The following is a 21943-nucleotide window of genomic DNA, read 5'->3' as shown; positions in this document are numbered from 1 at the left end:
CCACTGCAGGCTCAACATAAACCACCATCTCTGATCTAGGCGCTGATTGGACGCCGGCACTCGCTCGTGAACGCGCCGTCACGGACGCGCTCCGCCTGTGTTTCCAGGAGACTCTCCCACGTGCCCGCGCCTCTTTGCCCCGTGCTGAAGCCTCTCGAGCGCGCGCCAGTCAGAAATCTGTGTCGGGCGTGCCCGCCAGAGGAATGCGCGCTCACGCATCTGCCCCCCCTCCAAGCTCGTGTCCGCCGCCACTAATCGGAGTGCAGCACTGAGCGCTGATGTAGATTATGAAATGTAAATACGAAGCTTTTATTGCGTTTAGTTTACGTTCTTTTGTTATGTTTGTAAGCTGGAGAAATGATGAAGAGGAGGATTCACCTGTAGAGCGCCCCTCTTCTCTGATCATCATCCTTTTTCTTCATGAGGATGAAAACTCAACATCGCATTTTTACCTGTAACAAGTTCATCTTTCCGTAAGGCTGATGGGACAGCAGCTGTTTGGTGATTTTTCTCACTTGTCCTCCTTTTTCAGCAGCTCGGATTCTGCTGCGTCACTTGTTTTTTGCAGATTTTGATTTTAACTCCTGAGTGGAGCGGCCCATAAAAAAAAAAAACGAGGCAAAAGACGTCTTGTTCGACCTAAGTTATTTCATTTTTTGTTTGTTTGTTTGTTTGTTTTTCTAGATTTTTTCGATAATGTGTTTACGGCCTTGATCTGGAGGATTAGAGCAGAATATTCTTGGTGGCTTACATGTAGCGCAGAAAGAGGCTCTGTGTATTTCTGGGGGATTCATCAGGGGCTTATATAAGAAGAACCGTCATGTATGCCGGACGCAAGAGGAGAAAACCAGTTCAAAGAACGTAAGTTTTTAATGTTGTTTTTGTTTTTACAGTCCATTCCAATGCTATTCGCTGAAAATGGCCTCGTATTAAATTGTAAAATCGACATGGCGAGCCTGTATGAACTGATGTCAGTTTTTTAAATGCACAAACCTGCGGCAAGTCTGAGCAATCCTATAGAGCGTTTAAACAAATCAGTTTCTTAGTCGATTTAGAAAATACATTTTCCCTGTTTCGTTTGCAAAGTAAATTGTAATGAAACAACGAAATGCCAGAGGCATTACATTTAGTTATAGGATATTTCCATAATGAAATATATAGGGTGTAAATGCATCAGAAGTGCGCTCTAAAATGCTGTGCAGGTTTGCTTTAATAATGCCTGCGGATTATTGCAGGCCTGCAACCGCGGCCTGATTTTAACCTTCACCACTGTTTGTTTTCTATTTATAAAGATACTTTTGACATATTTTTTTTTTTTTGAAACAAAGGTAAAGAAAACAATTAAATCGTTTTCATTTTTCTTTTTTCGTCCTACTTCTTTTTTTTTTTTTTTTTTTTATTTCACTGACTTACTGAACCATCATGCAGGGTGTTGCGCCATTTTCTGTCAAAACGCCCTTCAGAGGATCTGCTGGACAGTTTTTATTCTAGTTAGGTTGTTTTGATTGGTTTCATAGGGTAATAAATGTTTAGAGGTTTCTTTACAAAATCGTGCTAATTAGGCTAAAATGCTCACATGACAGTATTTTACTAAAAATATAACCGGTCCTGTTTATTTAAAAAAAAAATGTTTGAGGGGTTTGGCTCACTTAAACGTTTTTTTTCCCACTCTAACCATTTAATCTAAACCCTAACATTATAGTGAGAGCATCCTAATTAAAGATAAACAATTTGATGTCATTAAAAATTCTGAGCAGCTACAGTAATTGTTTTGGTGTGACATCATAGTCAGGCAGCGTCAAACTGACGGCATTTCCCTGCCAACATCTGATGACTAATTCAACGATCAATTTGCTGTTTGGTCCTGAAATTTGTTGTTATGTCCACAGCCCAAGAGAACTGAAAGAAACCAGAAAATATTAATATTTAAGAAAATGGAATCAGAGACATTTTTTCTTTTTTAAAAAATGACGACGATTTCTCAATTGTCAAAATAGTTTAGGGCTGCAACTGTTATTTTCACTGTGGGTTAAACTGTCAGTTATTTTCTCGATTAATCAATTAAGTGTCTTCAACAGGGTTTTTGGGATCCATAGGGGGTCATCAGAGTTACTGCAGGCGGTGCCACAAATTATTGTTTGATTTGTTTTGATTCGTACACACCCTGAAAAAACTTGGGCCACAAACCAAATATATTCAGTTTACTGTCAAAGAGGACTGAAGAAACCAGAAAACACATTTAAGAAACTGGAATCTGACAACTCTGACTTAAAAAAATTCTTCACTCAAGTGCTTAATCGATTATCAAAATAGTTGGCAAATAATTGATTAATAATCAAATAATCATTGCAGCTCTACATTTAAGTGCAATACAAAATTCAGCACAGTCCTTAGATTATCTTTGTTCTTTGATGTGATTGTGAGTGACTATGGAAAAGCTCCAAACTGTGTACAGTGAGACACATCAGTCAGACTGTTGCTGCTGCTTAATGAAAATATTATTGACCTGCTTTTTAAAATGACTGTAGCTCCACTGTGGGCCTATGTGTCAATAAATGATGTATTTTTTTCTTACGAAGCCATATTCAATATAAGAAAATCATGAATCAATGTGTGAGTGAAAACACTCATTTAAAATGTTTAAATCTGGGAAGATTTTAAGGCTGAAACTGATCTGTAGTGCATGATAAATCCTAAAAAGGAGACTCAGCGTCTGCAAACCTAGGGCTGCATGAAAAAAAAAAAATCCCCATAATCTTCCTTTGTGATGAGACAGATTCAGGATAGACTTTAGACAGTTTGCGCAGGAACAGAGTTGTGTTTTTTCTTGAATGCACACGCAGGTACATTTATTGATCAAAGACCATTAGGGTTGCACAGTTGATGGAAATTTTATGCAAATGACAGTATGGACAAGTGCAATATCCCAAACTGCAGAAGCTGCATTTTTTTGATAGAGGAAAATGTTTGACAAAACAGCATTTTAATGAAGCGCTGTAGTGCTACAGAGATGTCCTGACCTAAAAATCTTGTTTTCCAGCTGCAAGAAAACATTTTTGTTTGGTACAGACTCATCATGATTTTATTTTTATTTAATTTTCATATATACGCAATATATATAAAATCAATGGATTCATTATAATGAAAAGAACACACACACACACACACACACACACACACACACACACACACACACACACACACACACAGAAGAACGAGGAGCACTGCAGGTCAAGCATAGTGACATCCCATCACTAAACATCACTGTACAGTATAAATATAAACAAACCTACATACATACTCCTGTCCAGTGATAAAATGTGACAGTGTGTACGAGATTGACTCAGATGACTGTCATATTGTTGATGCTCTGTGTTTTGACAGAAAATAAATCCAACCTAGATTCGATTCTGTCAGATGTTTCAATTTAATTTGTTTCTAACAGACCAGAAAAGAAAGAAGAGAACAAAGCGAAAGAAAAGATTAAAAAAAGAGGCTTGCTTTTCATTTGCTGTGGGATGATATGGACAAATCAAATATCACTATATTTATGATCAAATAAATAAATAAATTGCACCAATATTGCTTTCACAAAATATGAATACAATTAGAATTTTGATGCGAGTCTGGTCAGTTCAGAAAATGACATCACTTTACTGTCATGCAGCCTTTAAAACCAGGAAAATATAACACTTATGACATATCTCGATATAATTATATCCAAAATCTAAGACAATACCTACTCTCATTTAACATTATCAATATAATATCGATATATCACCCAGCCAGTTTGTAAGTAGACAGTTTTCATTCATTTTAAGGTGTCAAGAGCTAAAACGGATGGCCTCCATTGGTCCATACAGTCAATACACTAACATATATGCAACACTCATTTTCATGGCAACACACACATCTTGACGTAACTTATTGTTGTGTGATTGTATGTAAACATAGGTGTAGATTTCAGGGGGGTGAAGGGGACGGGTCAGAAAATTATTGAAATGGATTGTAAATGCATCACAGCCAAAACACTTCATCTACCAGCCATCATCAAATTACTCATGAATATTTCACTCACACCAGAGTTTTGTGAAAATTAAGTCTGTGGATAAGCTGAAACATTTTTTTTACATTATTCCTGGACTACTACTCTTCATAATTGTATCTACCCTAGTTTGTCTATTAAATTTTTTTTTCTTTTTCAAAACTGCCCCCCACCCCCCCAAAAAAATGGTAGAAATGTTTTTTTTTTTTTCTGGTATGTTAACAGTGTAAAAATATTAACATAAACCCTTATTTCAGCATTTCTTTTCAGAGGACATGTTTTTGTCTCTTTAAATTAGGGTGGGGAGATGTAGCTTAAATAATCTTGCTTTTCAAAGATATGCAACATATCTCACAATATACACATTTTCTCTAAAATAACACTGTTAAGGACAAAATCAAGCATCACAGTATTATAATAATACCTTGATCATATTGTAGGGATGGCTATTGGCACTTTCACAAAATATGAATATAATGGATATAATAACAAAGTGGATAAAAGCAAATAATAGAACAGCTAGAACAGGTAAAATAATTTACTGTCATGCAGCCTTTAAAACCAGTAAAAGAAAACACTTCCATATCACAATATATTGATAACCAAAATCTAAGACAATATCTAGTCTACTTTAAATTACTTCATATCTACGCCTTTCAGACCACAGATTATGTACTTTTAATGTTTCTCTTAGGAAGTCATCACAAAATATAGTATTTATTCATTATATTACATAACTAAAAATGAACTTTTTTGTTTTATGAAGACAAACAGAAGATGTAGAACAAAGAAGTACAAAATAGCTTTTCTTCCAGCAGCCATCACTCAGATGAGCCAGGGTAGCAATATTTTTCCTTGTTTATTTTAGTGGTTATTCATTTGAGTGTTTTTGTTTTACTTTTTGTTGCTGCTTCCCTCTTCTTAAGTCCTTGGAGTCCTGAGTACTTTTATCATATCATATCTGTTGTCTGTGTTGTTTGTAATATGTGTGTCAAGATGGATCCCTTGTCTTCTCCTGCCAACCAAATCTACCCATGGGTACAAATAAGTAACCTGAGCTTGAACCTGATTCACTGGATATAAACCAATAAAACATTAAGAGATAATCTGCCTCCTCCCGTAGTGTTGTAATTTGGGAAAAAATATGAAGGCATCTTTGGGCCGCCACAGAAAAAAAAATCATGTTTTTGTCTAAATTTAAATGTCCCTTTTCTACACTGCTGGCAATGCAGAATGATATTTATTTAGAGTGAAACATTTAAATGAAATTGTTTGTCACTGTCACGCATTTCCTTAGATTTTAGTTTGTCACGTTTGATGAGTTTGGAGATGTTGGGCCTTACATAAAATGCATTGTAATAATTTCTCAAAAAAGAATTGAATTTGAAAACACTGAATTTTGAACACTCACTAAGATCAACATGCAGTCAACTAAAGATGATGTCTGATTGTTGAAAATACAAAAATAATTATATTTAAAAGAAAAAAATCAAAATCATAATTTACAGTAGTACTAATGGGTGCAAATAACAAAAGTTTGCAAAACATTTCTTTTAACTTACAGATACTATTCCTGGACAATAAAACAATAATGTTATGTATCAACGATAAACATACGAAAACTGTTCAATACAGTAATAGTCTCATTTAAATACATGAAATGCAAACTGCCATGAAAATACATAACAAATAAGCTCTGGCCTATAAGCATCTTACATAGTGAGGCAATTAACAACAAAAGGACAGGTCAGCGTAACATTGGCAGTTTTTAACAGTCTGTATAGTCGGTTGCCTGTTTGCTTTGATAAATAAAGTGGTTAAATCAAGGTGCTTAAATTAAACCTTTGTTCTCCTGGTCTTTATAAGTAATAGATCATTGGAAATTATCAGTGTGGCTGAAATGAAACATTTCATTGTGATACATTTTCTACCTCAGAAGAACCCAAAGAGAGGTCACATTTTGAGTTTGTTTGGGGTCGCCCGGTGTTTGAAGGGCCCTACAGTAAGTGGACTCTGAATGAAAGCTGATGATTTTGTCTCCATTCATGATGTTGGTCAGGGTGAAGCAGCCACCGCCTGAAGGGGCCAAGTCCAACCCGTCCAAACGGCATCGGGACAGGTTGAATGGGGAGCTGGAGCGGTTGGCCAGCCTGCTGCCTTTCCCCGAGGAGGTCACTGCAAGTCTGGACAAACTCTCCATCCTCCGCCTGAGTGTCAGCTACCTGCGAGCCAAGAACTTCTTCTCTGGTAAATTTTTCTGAATGAAGAGTGTTGGTGCTTGGTGGTGCCGCGACAAACCTGTAATACTGCTTATTCATCATATCTAATATCATGCTGCATGGATGCATCGATCACGTCTGTCACATAAACCCGTTCTCAATTAGTGGGACAGTTACAGGAAATTATCCCGTTTGCTATGAAACATGGAGAAGATCAATATGAAATTAATGAGCTTGTGTGTGTCCAGCACAGAGAGAGCTCTGCAACATGTGTGACCAAAAGTAGGGTGAAACTGGCAGCCAGCTCTGTCATACGTGAAAAAATACACGTACGTCTGAATATGTCTGGATGAAGATTAGTACAGGTTACAGTGAACAGCAGTAACAAAGTTTAATTTTCTGCTTTTTTTCTGATGTCCACTGAAATGCAGAGACTCAAATCATGCCTGTGCAGGAGTGCAAAGAGAAAGAGGTCTTTTAACGTCTGTGTTTTCAGCTCTGTCATGAGTTCCTGTTTGTTTGTTCAGGTATCTGCTTTATTTTACTGTTTCATGTTCACTTTCAGCTGCATAGGAGTCTTGTTCAGTTACTGTGGACAAAAACCCAACATTTTCTGAATTTGCCATTTTCTGATTATTGCACAGCAGTTACGTTGTTTATCTTGTCTTTCTGATTTTAGTGGCCTTCAACTAAAAACATTTTCCACAAGCCCACATTCATAATTGAGGGTTAAACATCACTACTTTACACACCATAACTATGACAAAGACTAGGGTGGCAAACAATATTATTGGGATCACTTTCAGAGCAATTTGTTGAATGATGGAAACAGTGATAGCCAATCAAAATCCTCCCTAATATACAGGGTATGGCCTACAACTTAAATGTTTATGTAAAGTAATATTAGGCACCAAATTGCACATAATAAATGTAATTTTGCCTGAAACATGCTACCAAACAGTCTTTGGTGAATGCTCCAACCAATTAACAATACATGAGGTGAACACTATTTCAGTGGAAGCACTCGAAGCTATGTCAGCATAAATATCCCACAATGCAGTAGTGGTGGTGATAACAATAACAAAATGGACAAACAGTGACCAACACAGCTCAGCCATAACGTCAGTAACAATTACGTATAAATATATATGTAAGGTTTCATTTTGCGTGGCGTAATGTATTTTTTAAATCAGTCAGGAAGTGATGTGATAGACGCTGAGCAGTGCATCAAAAAAGAATCATACCACTGTTTATTTACAGAAGAATTTTAAACTATGGTTCACATTTTACGTATGTAGTGCACATGTGATTTCAGAGGCAGCGTTGTTCACTCTTTGTTACAATACAGCATGTAGCCTAAATAAGATAGCTGTAAGACATAGTTGCTTAAATGTTTTTTTTTCCTCTTTGAGGAAGTGAAACTAGCAGTGCCCCCCTTTTTGACTGCTTGTCCCTGATGATGAATGTCTTTTAGGGCTCGATGTCGCTGACAGTTGCTTCTTGGCTCTCAATCTGTGCCGCTTGTCACAATGTTTTATTTTATTTTATTCTCCACAACCATCTAGTGAGTCTCAGAAATGATCTCTCAACCTTCTTAGGTGTCCCAACCCCCAGGTTGAGAACCACTGGCCTAGACCTGAAGCAGTCTGTCAACTAAACACACAGGAAACACAAAACCCTAGCAGCTCTTTAGCGCTGTTGTTGGAGTTGTGTGTTTGTAGTACATGTATATTAAGCAGGAGGGAGCAGTTTAAAGTGGGTGGCTGTATCTAAATGCCCTCAGTTTTTGCTTTGGTCCCTCCAACCATTACGAGAGTGTCACAACAGCTGAGCCGCTCACTCTGTATTTGTGCTGGATGTGTTTCCCCACATCTCAAGGCTCATCTCATCAACCAGTGGAGACCACCACACCAAGAGGAGAGCAACCAGCCACCACCTTATTCAGATGATTTCATCCGAGGGAAAGGCCCTCAATATTTCATTGAGACCCATGTTATGTGTGTGTGTGTGTGTGTGTGTGTGTGTGTGTGTGTGTGACATCACTTATTGGAGGATTAGGAGATGGAGCTTTGGTGTCCATTAAAACTGTGCGCCAAAGCATCGGAAAGAGTCGCATGCCAATGGATGGATGCGTATGGTCTTCTCCACTATGCATAGTGAAGACATTGTTATTTTAGGCGGTGATCTTTCAAAGAGAATGCTGCAATGCGGCCGTCAGATGCTCTTGAAGCATGAATAATTGAGAGAAACCCTGGAGTTTAAAGAATTTATGAAATGGAGGCAGAGCAATGTTTGTTTAAGGCAGTGGCTTTTTGAGATGGCTGTTTGGGGTGAGACGGACAGGATACAACACTGCTGATATGACTGTGTTTCAAGCAGATGTAGAAAATGGTTTATTGTGTCTGTCTGTGTGTGTGTGTGTGTGTCTGTGTGTGTACTGCTTGCTTCATATGTTTAGTATATGTTGAAGATTTTTATGCCCTGTACACACAAAATGAAGCCCACACTGGTGTCTGAAGCCTGACAAATTTCTCTTTTTACCATTTCAGTGTGATCAATAAAAGGGCCATTCCACTGAACCAAAGCCATTTGCATGTTGTAACTTTTAAAAATGAAACTCCTTTCTTTATCTTTTTCTCAGAACTGTATCAAATAACTAAGCATGCACCCAAGTCTACATGTTATTTGAGAAAGCGCAAATAATGCAATGGAAACAAATAATTAAAAATCTGAAGTTGCTTGTTATTATTCTGGATTTTTTTTTTTCAAAATGTAATTCAGTTACATTCAGAGTAATACATTATGCTTTTATCTATGTACAACTTTACATAAGTATGTAATTTCAATATTACAATATTATTCTAATATATTATAATGTTAATATATATGCATAATATTTTAGTACTGTGAACTTATGTAAGATTAACACATAAAGACACATGAACACAGAGTCATTGCCAATTTAAGATTTTTCTCTTCAATTGAAGGATATTTTTGTATCTTTACAGTAAAAAGTTTCTATTTCCCATTCAAGGCACTGATCTATAAAACTTCTTTTTTCAGTTCCTGATAATCAAATGTCCCTGAGTTAAAGTAGGCTTGTGATAGAGTTCAGTTCATAAACCTTTCTTCAGTTAAAAATAAAGATAAAAGAGAGAGATGAAAAGTACAGTATGAGAACGTGGTAACATCTTTCAGAATTAATTATATGCCAGTATTAAATCAGTTCAGTGCTTTGAATGCAGAACAATAGTATGAATAGTTGTTAAAAAACAAAACAAAACAAAACAAAACATCAGGCTGATAATATTGGTCGACTGGTGTATCAGTCAGGCTCTAGTTTTTGTTGACGTTTTACCTGATATTGCAATTAGAACAAAGTGTAGGACACTTTGCTTGATATTATGATGTATTATACAGATACTTTTCATGCATATTCATGCAGTTAATGTCCCGAAGACATGAAAGGCACTGACTCAACAGAATGACCCAGAAGTTGTGTTTATTGTTCCCATTCAACAACATATGGAAGTATTCGCTGGCTATTTGGCCTGTCAGAGTGAATTATTGATAGTGGATTTCAGTACCAATAGGTCAAAGTGTAGCCTATGGACAAACCCTCTTGTCTAACTGCATTAGCCTACTTCCTGGACAGTCTCTAAGTAATTAACGAGCTCAGGGCTCTTACATTAAGGAAGCAGCTTCACAGCGAGGCGGACCCTGGGGGCCCATCACACCGGGCTGCCGCCGTGGTCAACCACAAATTGTTGTTTGTAAACATATCAAATCCAGCTTGTTAGAGGCTTCTGAAAGTGGGCGGCTCTGTCTAGCCACGATTGAGCTCCAGTACACTCTGGGAATGCTGCCACTGCTTCAACACTCTGCTGATGCTGCTCTGTTTGGATGTGTTTGGATGTCACTTGCATTAAATATTCAGATGCATTATATTTGCATTGCGCTGGAGGGACTTTTTCTTCCTGCATCTCTTCTTAAAAGTCAATTCAGTTGGGTTCATTGTTTGAAGTATGTCGTACTCAACCTGTGCGTGTAACTGAGTGCGTCGCAGGAGTTGAACAAAGCCCGGGCAGAGCGAGGTTAATCTGGCTGACAGTATTATCCAGCCCAGCTGCCATCTTTGTTATTGTCAGGAGCTACAATGGGCTCGTCCCTCTCAGCCAGTCTGAAGAGAGGGGCGTTGACTCTCTTAAAACCAGCAACACCCCACTTAGGGTGCGAGGCAGCTCTCAGCTACAAGAGCCATCATCACAGCTGCTGTCTGTCTTTTGGATCATTCGTGCTCCACACGTGACAACATAGCGATGGCAGTTAATGAGTTAAATATGGAAATCTGCCTGCCTCTGTCAATTATTTTATTGTTTAATCAATTAGTTGTTTGGTCCATCAGATTTTAGAAAATGGGGGGAAATGTTGATCACTCTTCCCAAAGCCCAAGGTGACATTTCAAATTCAAATTCAAGTTTTGTTTTATCCACAACCCAAAGATTTTCAGTTTACTGTCATAGCGGAGCAAAGAAACCAGAAAATATTCACGTTTTAGCTGAAGCAGGTAATCTTGACATTTTTTTCTTTAAAAAAATACTCACAATGATGATTTTACCAAAATACTTTATGATTAATTTAGTAATTGACAACAGCTGTGTGTACAAGGTACTGAACTCCAAATTCCTCCTGATGACTGTTGTATTAGTGTGTGAGTGTGTGAAAGGGACAAAAATGTGTGCATGAATAGAGAGAATCTTGGCTTGTAGTGTACGGCGCTTTGAGTGCTCAGAAAACTAGAAAAGTGCTTCATAAATGCAGACCAATAACAGCAAACACCACATTACTGCAAGTTTGCTAACTTTGTTAGCTCTACACTGAAAGACCTCATGCAGTGTTTCCAGCAGTAGGTTTGTCACATATAATTAGGTGTGGAAAATCAGTGATACGCTGATTAGTACTAGTCTGCTCTCTGCTCTTTATCCATGTGTGAGGTGAGTTTTCTTGTTGGGATGTCAAAAGATTGACATATGAATATTTACAATTAATTGTTTGGGAGAAACGTCCACCTTCCCTCAGTTCCCTTCAAGCTCAAATTTTCCAACTTGAAAACAAATGACCTGATAGAAAATAGATTTGTTGAGCACATTTATGCTCTGCAGAGGATGAACATTTTATGTCCTCAAATGCCACCCTTAGGACAAACTTAAAGTTACATTTGCAGTACTGCAGCTGGTTAAAGAAAATGGTGACAAAAAGTTCATATATCAGTATGGACATCAGCAATCTGCCAAAATGAGTTGGAAAATATTAGTATCTATCAGAACTTTATTAATTTAGAAGGAAGTTGTCACTGCCTAACAAATAAACTAAAATAAACTAAAATAGAGAGGCAGTATTGGCAATTATATTAAAGACTAATAGAGCACATGATATTGAAATGTAATATTGTAAAAATAAAAAAAAAACTTTTGACTAGATGTTGCTTTTAACAATAGAAAGAGAAATATCTGACATTCTAACTTGTGAAATACTCCACTTTGTACACCATCAAGTCACAAACTTTGTCTGCCATTTGGTGTTGGGAAAGGTAATCTATAGTGAGGCCAAACAGTAACATCGTGCATCACAAAACCAAAACATCATGCTAAAAGAAGGTAAAAATGCTCATAAGAGTTGCAGAGTCAAGTGAACTTTTACTGTGGGTTTATCAAAATGAGTGACAACTTTCACATTGTTGACATGAAACAAAATGTTAACTGCAGCCTCATTATCCAGCTATTCTCCTTTGGGTTTCTTTTAAAATCTGAAACAATATGATTCACACTTTTTAAGCTTTATAGTGAACTTGTTTGAGAGGGAGTGTTATTCCCAGTAATATACAGCCAAAGTGAATCCCTCTGCAAGTCACAGGGATTATGCCTCCTAATCTCCATCTATATTTACAATAGTGTTTATCTAAAAGAGCTGCAGCTCACTTAAACAACAGGCATGCTGCTATGATAAAATCACAGGATTAATCATAATTTCATATCCAGGTTTACACTGCGATCTATGAACTATACATGTTATCTGAAGCTCTAAGCACAATAATGGCCATCTGACATGCATCTGTGGTGGTTATGCAACAGCAGTCACGTGATGGCAGGTTTGGTTCTTGCAGCCTGCCTCTGACACTCAGGGAACCTTTCTGGAAAACAAGAGAAGAACCAGACGGGATCAGGTGCGAATGAGGGGGAGCAGTAAACTAAAAAAGGAAAATCCAAGCCGTTTGGCTGTGGGCAATGGTAACTCTTCTAAGAAACCGAGGAGAGCCCTTACTGGCTTAGCTGCGTCAGCCGGGATCTTGTCAAGGTTTTCCAGCAAACAGAACCCACAGGACCAATCCTCACCACGAAGAATGACCACTGCTCAACTGCTGGAACTACAGAAAACACAATGGCTCTGCTGTCATATACTATATACTGTTGGGCAGGCCTAATATACAGTGCTTAACAAATTTATAGACCACCTGTCATAACAAAAAAAAAAAAAATAAATAAAAATGAGAAACCATAAATATTTTAGAAATCCTTCATAAACTTGTTTAAAACTAAAAATGTTATTGTTATTTATTTGGTAAATAACTGAAACAACTAAATAGTCCTTTTTCACACATAATAATAAAAAAAAACAAATATTTTTATGGCTTCCTTTGGCCTTGACTTTTGTGCGATCAATCTTTGAACCTACTAAATCCCAAATTTGTTCAATAGGATTCAGATCCGGACTTTGACTTGGCCAGTCCATCAGTTCCAGAACTCCAGATTCCTTTTTCTTGGTCAAATAGTCTCTGGACAGCTTTGACGTTTGCTTGGGGTCATTTTCTTTTTGGTATATGAACCCACAACCGATCAGATTCAGTCCAGAAGGGATTCCATGATGCACTAAGTTGTTGTGGTAGACGTTCTTGTTCATACTCCACCGTGTTTCACTGTGGGTGCAATGCATCTGGCATCAAAACGTTCTCCAGCTGTTCTGTGGATATAAACACAATGATGCTGACTGAAGAGTTCAAACTTCAAACCAGTCATCAGCAGTCCAGTGTTTGTGCTCCCGAGCAAATCTGAGACGTTTCTGGATGTTTGCAGGCCTCAATAATGCCTTCTTAGCAGCTAGTCTTCCCTTTAAGCCTTGTTCCTTCAGTCATCTGCTTATGGTCATTCTGGAGACCCTGATCTAGAAGCATTTGTCTCTGCCTGAAGATCAGCAAATCTTGAGGTGTCTGACATCTGCTTCAGTTAACTTTCGTTTCCTGCCTCTTCCTCATCGCATTTTGTAAGTACCAATCTCGGCAATTGACTCCAAAGCCCTGAGAACACTTTGTGTCTTTCCCTATTTGTCTCAGAGACCATCCAGCATCATGAAGTGCTTTAATGTGGACTCTTTCATTTTCAGTCAGCTCTCGACGTTTTACCATTTTGAACAGGAATGAGGAATTTCAAACTGAATTCATCTTTTCATACCCAAGTTTGAGCCGACTCACTGGGCTTCTCTGAGAAGTCAGAAATTAATCAAGCATAACATTCAACCACTAAAACATTTTTTTCTGTTCAGGAATGCAAGTAAATAGCTATAATTTGACATCATAATAAAGAAATAATAATGTGCTTTACTGTTTTTTTCTGTTTTTGTTTTGTAAAACAGTACATTTGAAAATTCATGGGTAACAATAATAATTATATTTTAGCATTAAAAATATAATTTCAGTTAAAGAGCTTCTACATACTGGTGTATTAACCATTACAGAAACATATAAAATTATTTTGGTAATTACCAATGCTCTTAATTTAGGGCAGCTGTGGCATAAATCTTATATTGGGTGGTGGTCTGATAAATTTGTTAAGCACTTTCCCGTGTCTGACCAGTAAAGTTAGGAATTCAAATGTATGAAACAATGCACCATTTTATTTTTTCTCCACTTCATTAGTTTTCACAGTTGGAAAAGTAACATTCTGTACAAAGTAACATGAAAAAAAAACTGTAATCCTAAATTAGAATGAATTGAATCTTCTTTCAATAAACACAATGTTTCTTCAACAGCCTGAGTTACAACTTTCCAATAAAAAAATAACCTACAAATTGGGCTAATAAGCCTATTAATCTTCTGGTAAACACCCATAAACCTAGAATTATTTAAATGTAATCATAATGCTGAACTTTTTTCATATTTATAAATGATCAAAAGGCCAGACAAATGAGCAGACCTACTGTAATGCATATTTAGAGTTAGTATTTGCTGATGTGTGATAATGTAGGCGTTTTAATCTGGGTATGAAAGAGTCTCGGTTTAATACTGATACCTCAATATGATCTACCTAAGGAAATGAAACCATTTGCAAGAAGACTGGAGGGAAGAACATCTAAAAAGTACTCTCCAGTGTTGTACAAGTTCAGACTTTGCAAGAGCTAGCTCAAAGTTCAGTTCACATTGATCAAAATGAACTAGTTGATGTTCATAGTTCAGAATTTAGAAGTTCAGTCCCCAAAAATGAACTAGCACACGGTTATTTCTTCTCTGTGTTAGTTTTTTTAAAATGTAATTTTAAATAGTCCTCCTACCAAGGACAATGGAGTCATATAATGATGTCATTCTAGATGGTGTGCAATATTAATATGTTTTGTATTCATCTGAATGGCCAGTTGATGTATTGTATAATGATGAAACTTGTGATCCATACCTCTAATTCTAAATCCTAAACCCAAACTCTAAATCTAAATTGTTTTGTCGCTGACCCTGTCCATAGTAGTACATTGCTTATCTTTAATGCTGGTACTCCTCTGCATCTCTAAACTAGGGGCGTGTTGATTGCCATCTGTTGTGGGTAAAGCTGTAGGTTACACTCAGCTCACCATCTTATCATTGTCCAAAGAACTGATGTCATATTGTGAAGCTTGTGATTCATACTTCTGATTCTACATTTTAATTCCAAATTCAAGTTCTGAATTCCAAATTCTAAATTCTGATTCTAATTCTAAATTCTTTTGGGTGGACCTATATGTTAATGGTTAAAATATATTTGTGTTGATTGCCATGGAACACGTTACCAATGCTGAGAGGCAGTAGCTGACAATAGATAATAAGTTTCTCAGTCTTCACTGTGGCTGCATTCCCTTTTGTTATGGTAGTTTCCATTATATTCCACCTAAATCTGCTGTTTTGCCTGTTGGGAATAGGGCAGCAAAACCAGCGACACGTCAACCTGCACATGACCCTTGTGTGCACTGTTTGACTGACATCAAGCACAACCATGTGAAATCAGCCTCCCCTGCTTTCTTTGCAGCCATTGGATAAAGCCAAATTTTAGAAAAACAAATCTCTGTTGGTCCTGCAGAGGTTTGACTTTTGAAAACTAGAGCCTGTCAAAATGTGGGACATGGTCTTAATATGTGGGACGGTGGGACAAGGGATAAAAAGGCTGTGGAACACCTGGCCACCCTTGTTCACCACACACCAAAAACATGAGCATGTTCAGTGAATGCCACTGTTTTTGCATGTTCATGCACAATTACTAACTTAATATTCAGGATTAAGTAACCACTTCAGGACTGTTGAAAGCAGCAAGTATTTGAACAATGCTGTTTGCGCTGCAGCTGCCTTTCAACTCAAATTTTTAGGCGGCAAATCACAAGGAACGAAAGAACAACATGGCAGTAGGGGAGAACAAATGAATCTTTCACAAGTTTCCATATGGTAGCCCATTATATCTATTATAAAAGCACCCGCTTCAAATGTCTTCCATTAATAGAAGAGATGGCAAACACGGACCTGCACAGCACACACATTATGCAACTCCCGCTGGAGCAGGACATGGATATAGAAAATGAATTATGTAAAACACTGTTCTGACTCCAGTAGAATGTAGCTTTGTTGTACACATGAAGTTAGTGTGTACACTGGCAGTAGACTAATAGAAATTACAGCAAAGTTGCATCCTGCATCTCGTGTTTTCCCTTAAAAGGTCACTTGACTTTGTAAGCTGAATCCATGTCGATAAATTGTAATTAATTACATCTGCAGAATATGTTGATACATGCATGAAAGAAAATGAGGCCAAATAACGCAGTTTTAATGAAATTAATGCCCATACATCGCTGCCATGACACGGCACGCATAGAGCTCGTGCACAGCTGGAAATATCTGTCAGAGCTGCAGTCAGACAATGTTTCTGTAGCCTGCTGCTGCTGCTGCTGCTGCTTCAGGATTGGTTATGTAAGCTGTGTGGCTGTTGTGAAAGTCTTGTGACACATCATGATACCCATCGCTGTTTGGCTCCGAACGAGGGCGATGATTTGTTTTTGAAATACCGCCTCCCCTCCCCCTCCTTCCTGTAGGTCATCTATCTGCACACAAATGACAGGCAGAGTGATTCAGGCTACATGATCAGCAGTGGGTCATCCCTTCATGACGACCCTCCCTCCCTCCGCCCGTCCTTCCCTCCGTCCTTCCCCTACAGGGCTTAACCCCATCCCCCAGCCCCGCTGATCACGATACAGCACAGTGAGGAATGCAGGCCACCAAAGGAAAAAAAACCTGGCAATCAGTAGTGACCCCTCCCCACCCTACCCCGCCCAAATCCTATCACTCCTCACCTCCTTCTCCTCCTCCTCCTCCACCTCTCTGGATCGCCTCTCATAAGCAAATATGCAACCATGTGATCCAGAAACCTCGGGAGACACGAAAGCAGCACAGGGTGCGTGCTTTCCCCCTGCATTAGCGGCCGCGTGTTCATGTTCAGCCTCTATACGTGACGCTGTATGTGTGTGTTGCGGGCATTCATGTGTATGTTAGTGGATGTGGGGGTGGTATGTGTGCATCGCGTGTTCATTCACTGCAGTGTTTGGGGGGGTGAAGGAGTTGAAACGTTCTATATTTACTCACTGCCATTCACACTCTGCTAGAATAATTAACACACAAACACACTCACACACATACTGTATGCGTGCACTGTACTGTGTTGCACTGTGTGTGGCTGCCTGTGTACATGCTGATGCTCACATTCAGTTTTCTGCTCTGCACAGTGGCAACATGTAGAAGTATAATCAAGGCTGTGCAGAAGTGAAATGTAGCTTATTGACTGTCAAAGGTTGACTGCTCTGGTCTTTGTTGTTGCACATGATGGCATGTAGTGCTTTTATAACTCCAATTCCAAAAAAGTTGGGATGTTGTGTAAGATGTAAATAAAAGTAGAATGCAGTAATTTGAAAAAAAAAAAGTTGGGAAAGGGGCATGTTTATCACTTTGACACCTTTTCTTTTAACAACACTCAGTTTGTTAACTGAGGACATTAATTGTTTAACTTTTGGAAGTGAATTTCCTCCTCATTCTTGCTTGATATATGATTTCAGCTGGTCACAGTCTGGGGTCTCTGACATTGTTTGCGCTTCGTAATGTGCCACACATTTTCAATGGGAGACAGGTCTGGACTACAGGAAGGCCAGTCTAGTACCCACACTGTTTAATTATGAAGCCACGCTGTTGTAGCACATGCAGAATGGGGCAGGATTAATGGGGCCTTCACGGACGTGACAGTTAGCCATGATGCCATGGCTACACTCACTGAAGGTAGTGCTGGACGGTCCCAATCTGGACGGTCCTTTACCTCTTTAGCTCAGAGGATATGACTAATCAAGTTCCAAAAACAATTTAAAATGTGGACTAAATATCTTGACTTTGTACTATACTCGGCTGAATTTAGGTTAAAAAGTATTTGTAAATTATTGCATTCTGATATTATTTATATTTTACACAATATTCCACCTTTTTTGGAATTTGTGTTGTGTATGCCTTATACAAAACAACAGAACCTTTTCAATGCTGTCATGTTTTCATTAGTTTTTAATTTGAAAAAACAGCATCAACACAAGACCCCAAACCACACCCAAAGTATGTATTAGAAATTGCTCTAAATTCATATATTTTACCATCCTAAGACTAAATCATATTAGTTGTAAATAGCACTGCTGAAAAAGCAAAGGTAGCAGCTGTACGTGTTCTCCAGTGTGCTGCTAGTCAAAACCTAAATCTTAAAAACTAGTTGAATGCAGGTTGCACTTTCAAAAATTAGAAAAATCATGGGATGCAGATCGATTTTGAGTGATTCACACAGCACACAACTGTAAAAAGAGAACGCACACATAGAGCACATCAGTTGTCACGACTGATCTGCCTCCAGAGTGCTTTCTCTTCAGTATCAACATCCTGACCTGCACTTCCTGATTAGCTGCTGACATGTTACTGTGCAGATTAACACCTGAGCTGAGCAGAAAGTTTTTAAGAGCGCTGGAGTGACTTTACACCTCCTGGAAACAGTGTGATACTAATAGAAACTCATGAAGGTACAAGGTACTGATGCAAGGTACACTGTCAGGTTACTTTTATATTTTAAAAAAAATCATTTGTTATCGAACGCAATCTCATTGGATGGCGTATAAATAGCATGTCACTTTTAAGGACATTTTGCATGTCATGTCTTTTTATTTTAAACTTTTCATCTGTGATTTAACACAGTTTAGTGCAGTGCATTTTATAAGTTTTGGTTGTGGTGACAATAGTCAGGTGACTAAGTATATTTTCATTAGTGTACAATCTCCTGAATACAAGTGTTTTCATTACCTTAGAATGCTGTTTGTATCTACAAAGGGTGCAGGCTGTTTCACACTGCCATGTTTCTACAGTAGCCCAGAATGGATGAAAACACTGCTACTCTTAAAGTGATTGTAGACTTCAGCAAGAGGAATGTGCTGTGCTTACTGTGATAGCTACTGCTAACAACAAGTTAAGTTCTGTCTATCAGCAAACTCTTGTCTCATTTATGGTATAAACAGTAAATTAATCAAATTCGGCGCCCCATATCGCCATTTTCAGTGGTAAGATGGTGCAGGTTCTACTTAACCAGTCTCATCTCTGAGTTAATTAACCATCTAGCAGCTGACAGGGAGACCAGAATACATTATGTCCATGAAATATAATCTAGTTTCACCAGACTCATTGAATAAAGTTGTGTTTTGTGCAGTAATCACTGAGGCCCAGCAGGCAGCATCCTGTCTTTACGAAATGGAAGTCATGAGCATTGGCCTGAGAATTTAGCCAATCAGAGGGAAAGTTGGTCTTTTGGGGGGTTGGAGGGCGTAAAGAGACAGGGATAAATGAGATGAATAGTTTTTGAACTACGAATCATTCTAAACTACACCAGTGGAGTCCAAGAATAAAGATACAGAGCTTGAAATGCGCATAATAGGTTCCTATAACTGTTTACCCCAAGGAAGCAATTCTGGAAAAAGATAGTTAATTGATGAGTCTCATTCTCAGGTTGTTAAATACGACAAAGACGTTTGGGAATGAGACTCAACAATCAACTGTCAAACCTGTGACTGGCCCAAAAGTTTCTCATCACAGGTTGGATTTTCTAAAGCCTAAAAACAGAGTAAAGAGGAGGAGCGGGCTGGGTATCTACATGTCCACTTTTGTCTCAAACTACTTGAATTATGTTATGTTTAAAGGTCATTAAGAAACTTTTGCCCAATGATGCCAAAAATAAAGTATGTACCCCAGCTTTAATGATAGAAAAGGGACTCAGAGGGTCAAAAGTCAAGAGTTATGTAAACAGAGAGATGAATAATCTGTAGAAACATGGATTAAGAGGACAAGAAACATAACCTGAATACAAGATTGCATGTAAATATTCTCTGTAAGAGAAATGCAGAATGATGTGTTTGGTGGGTGATGGCTTTGGCCACAAGTGACCCATGGCCTCCTCAGCGTTGAAAGTAATAGTAATTCTTTACTTTTCTCTTGTTCTCACTGCCTGTGGTCTGAATCTGTCCTGGCATGGATCCAAAATAAACTGCCGCGCCACCACCTCCCTCCTAACCAGTATGGGCCATGTGGGTGGGGCGTGTCCTCTAATCGTCTGCATTAACGCAGCGGCTAAGGATGTCCAAACACCACGGGTTTCTGTCACCGTGGCCTGATAACCCCCTCAGCCCCCACCCCTGCCTTAATACGCTGGGTTAATGCTGTCCAAATATAGCCCTGTTTCATGATTCAGACTCCTGCTATTGTTGTCCCATGTGACCTGACAGCAAAGACATGCAATATGTGGTGCAAACAATCAAGTTAATTCTGAGTACTAATTGTATATACACTTCTCAGTCATCATGTATTATTATTATTATTATTATTTAGTCGATCTATAAATAAATATTAAGATAAAGATTACATACCACTACAAAGACTATATAACACTATAGTTTGTGTCAATAATGGCAAAGCTTACTCAAGTCTGCACCACTCAGTCTATCTAAAAATAACTTTGTACTGACTGAACAGCGATGGTGTTGGTTTTAACAGCAGCTCTTTGGTGTTAAGTAACATTTTATCCAGAATCTGTCCTGTGATTGGTTGCAAACACTTTGTTAAGTCTCTTTTGGAAGCGTCATGTGTGTGTGTTTTGTTATCAATGGTACATGGCGGCCGGTCTGTAACAACGCTCTGGAAAGAGGCCAGGATGGCATGTAGAGATTGGGCAGCGAATTGAAGCGGTCCAAGCACAGAACATCCGCACTAATCCTGTTGTAAATAGCATGATGGGACAAATTGAAAGTGGTCAAATATTTGATAAATATTTGCGGTGTGCTAACTGTTTTTTGGGTCTCAGCCTCCAGGGAAGTAAAGCCCTGTGTGAGATAAACCCCAGCACACCCGGCCTAGGTCTGGCTCTCTCTGGAGCGGTGTCAGTAAGCCTTACGCTGGAGGCTCCATGATGAAGGCCGGGACCAGAGCCAAGGTGGCCTCTGGGTCACAGACCCAGGGCAGAGAGATTTGTCATCTGAAAGTGTGGACAACTGAACTTCATTTGGTTTGGCGGGTCTACTCGGATCTAGAATCCTGTCTCTAAAAACTATACTAATTTTCTAGGAGGCAACACAATAGCTGCCCGAATTATGTTTTTTTTTTCCTTAGTCCAAGCAGTGCCATATCCCTCTGTGGTGGACAGTAGGACTTTGACTACAGAGACTTTGTGGTCAGCTTGGAGGCCCTAAAATATCTTTTTTATGGATCATGGTTTTGGTTAGATATTAAAAAAGTACAAACCCAATTCCAAAAAAGTTGGATTGCTGTGTAAAACAAATAAAAACAGAATTCTATGATTTGCAAAACTTTTTCAACCTATATTCAGTATAATACAGTACAAAGTCAAGATATTTGATGTTCAAACTGATTAACTTGATTGTTTTTTGGGTTATATACACTTACCTTTTTTTGAGATTGGTTTAACAATTCTCTTCTTCCACTGCGTACAGGACAGATCTATCATACATAATATACTAACATTTGACCCATTAAATATAACCATTGATTAGGAATTTGCCCTCATATGTTTGAAATGATCTAGCACTTAGGGTTAATATCTGTTGTGGACATTCTCTTTATGATCTGTTAGGTAGTGAGTATTGAACCAGTGTCTTTTCAGTCTCAAGTATCGCTTTGGTATTCAGTATTGTGATACTAAACTTGGTGGTGGTATCAAAGTCAAAATTTTGGTATCATGACAGCACTAATATGGGGGCTGACCTGTCCATGTCATATTGGTCACTTCACTGTTTTGGTGCATATTGTTTGTCGTTGAGTAACATT

The 21943-nt window shown here is 38.3% G+C and overlaps 1 protein-coding gene across 1 annotated transcript in view; it reads left to right on the top strand.

Moving 5' to 3' along the window:
- The first annotated feature begins 262 nt into the window (after positions 1 to 262).
- LOC146322590 (aryl hydrocarbon receptor-like) overlaps positions 263 to 21943 on the top strand; it is a 48840-nt gene continuing 27159 nt past the window's right edge. Inside the window, exons 1-2 of the mRNA XM_084724611.1 lie at positions 263 to 861; positions 6105 to 6292. Of these exons, the coding sequence (XP_084580737.1) occupies positions 821 to 861; positions 6105 to 6292 (229 nt within the window). The 5' untranslated portion in view covers positions 263 to 820. The remainder of the gene's footprint in view (positions 862 to 6104; positions 6293 to 21943) is intronic.

Source organism: Lutjanus erythropterus, chromosome 8 (genome assembly GCF_056507025.1).
Source record: "Lutjanus erythropterus isolate fLutEry1 chromosome 8, fLutEry1.hap2, whole genome shotgun sequence".
In the NCBI taxonomy this organism is placed as follows: Eukaryota; Metazoa; Chordata; class Actinopteri; order Lutjaniformes; family Lutjanidae; genus Lutjanus; species Lutjanus erythropterus.
This window is presented reverse-complemented; position numbering and strand designations above follow the sequence as displayed.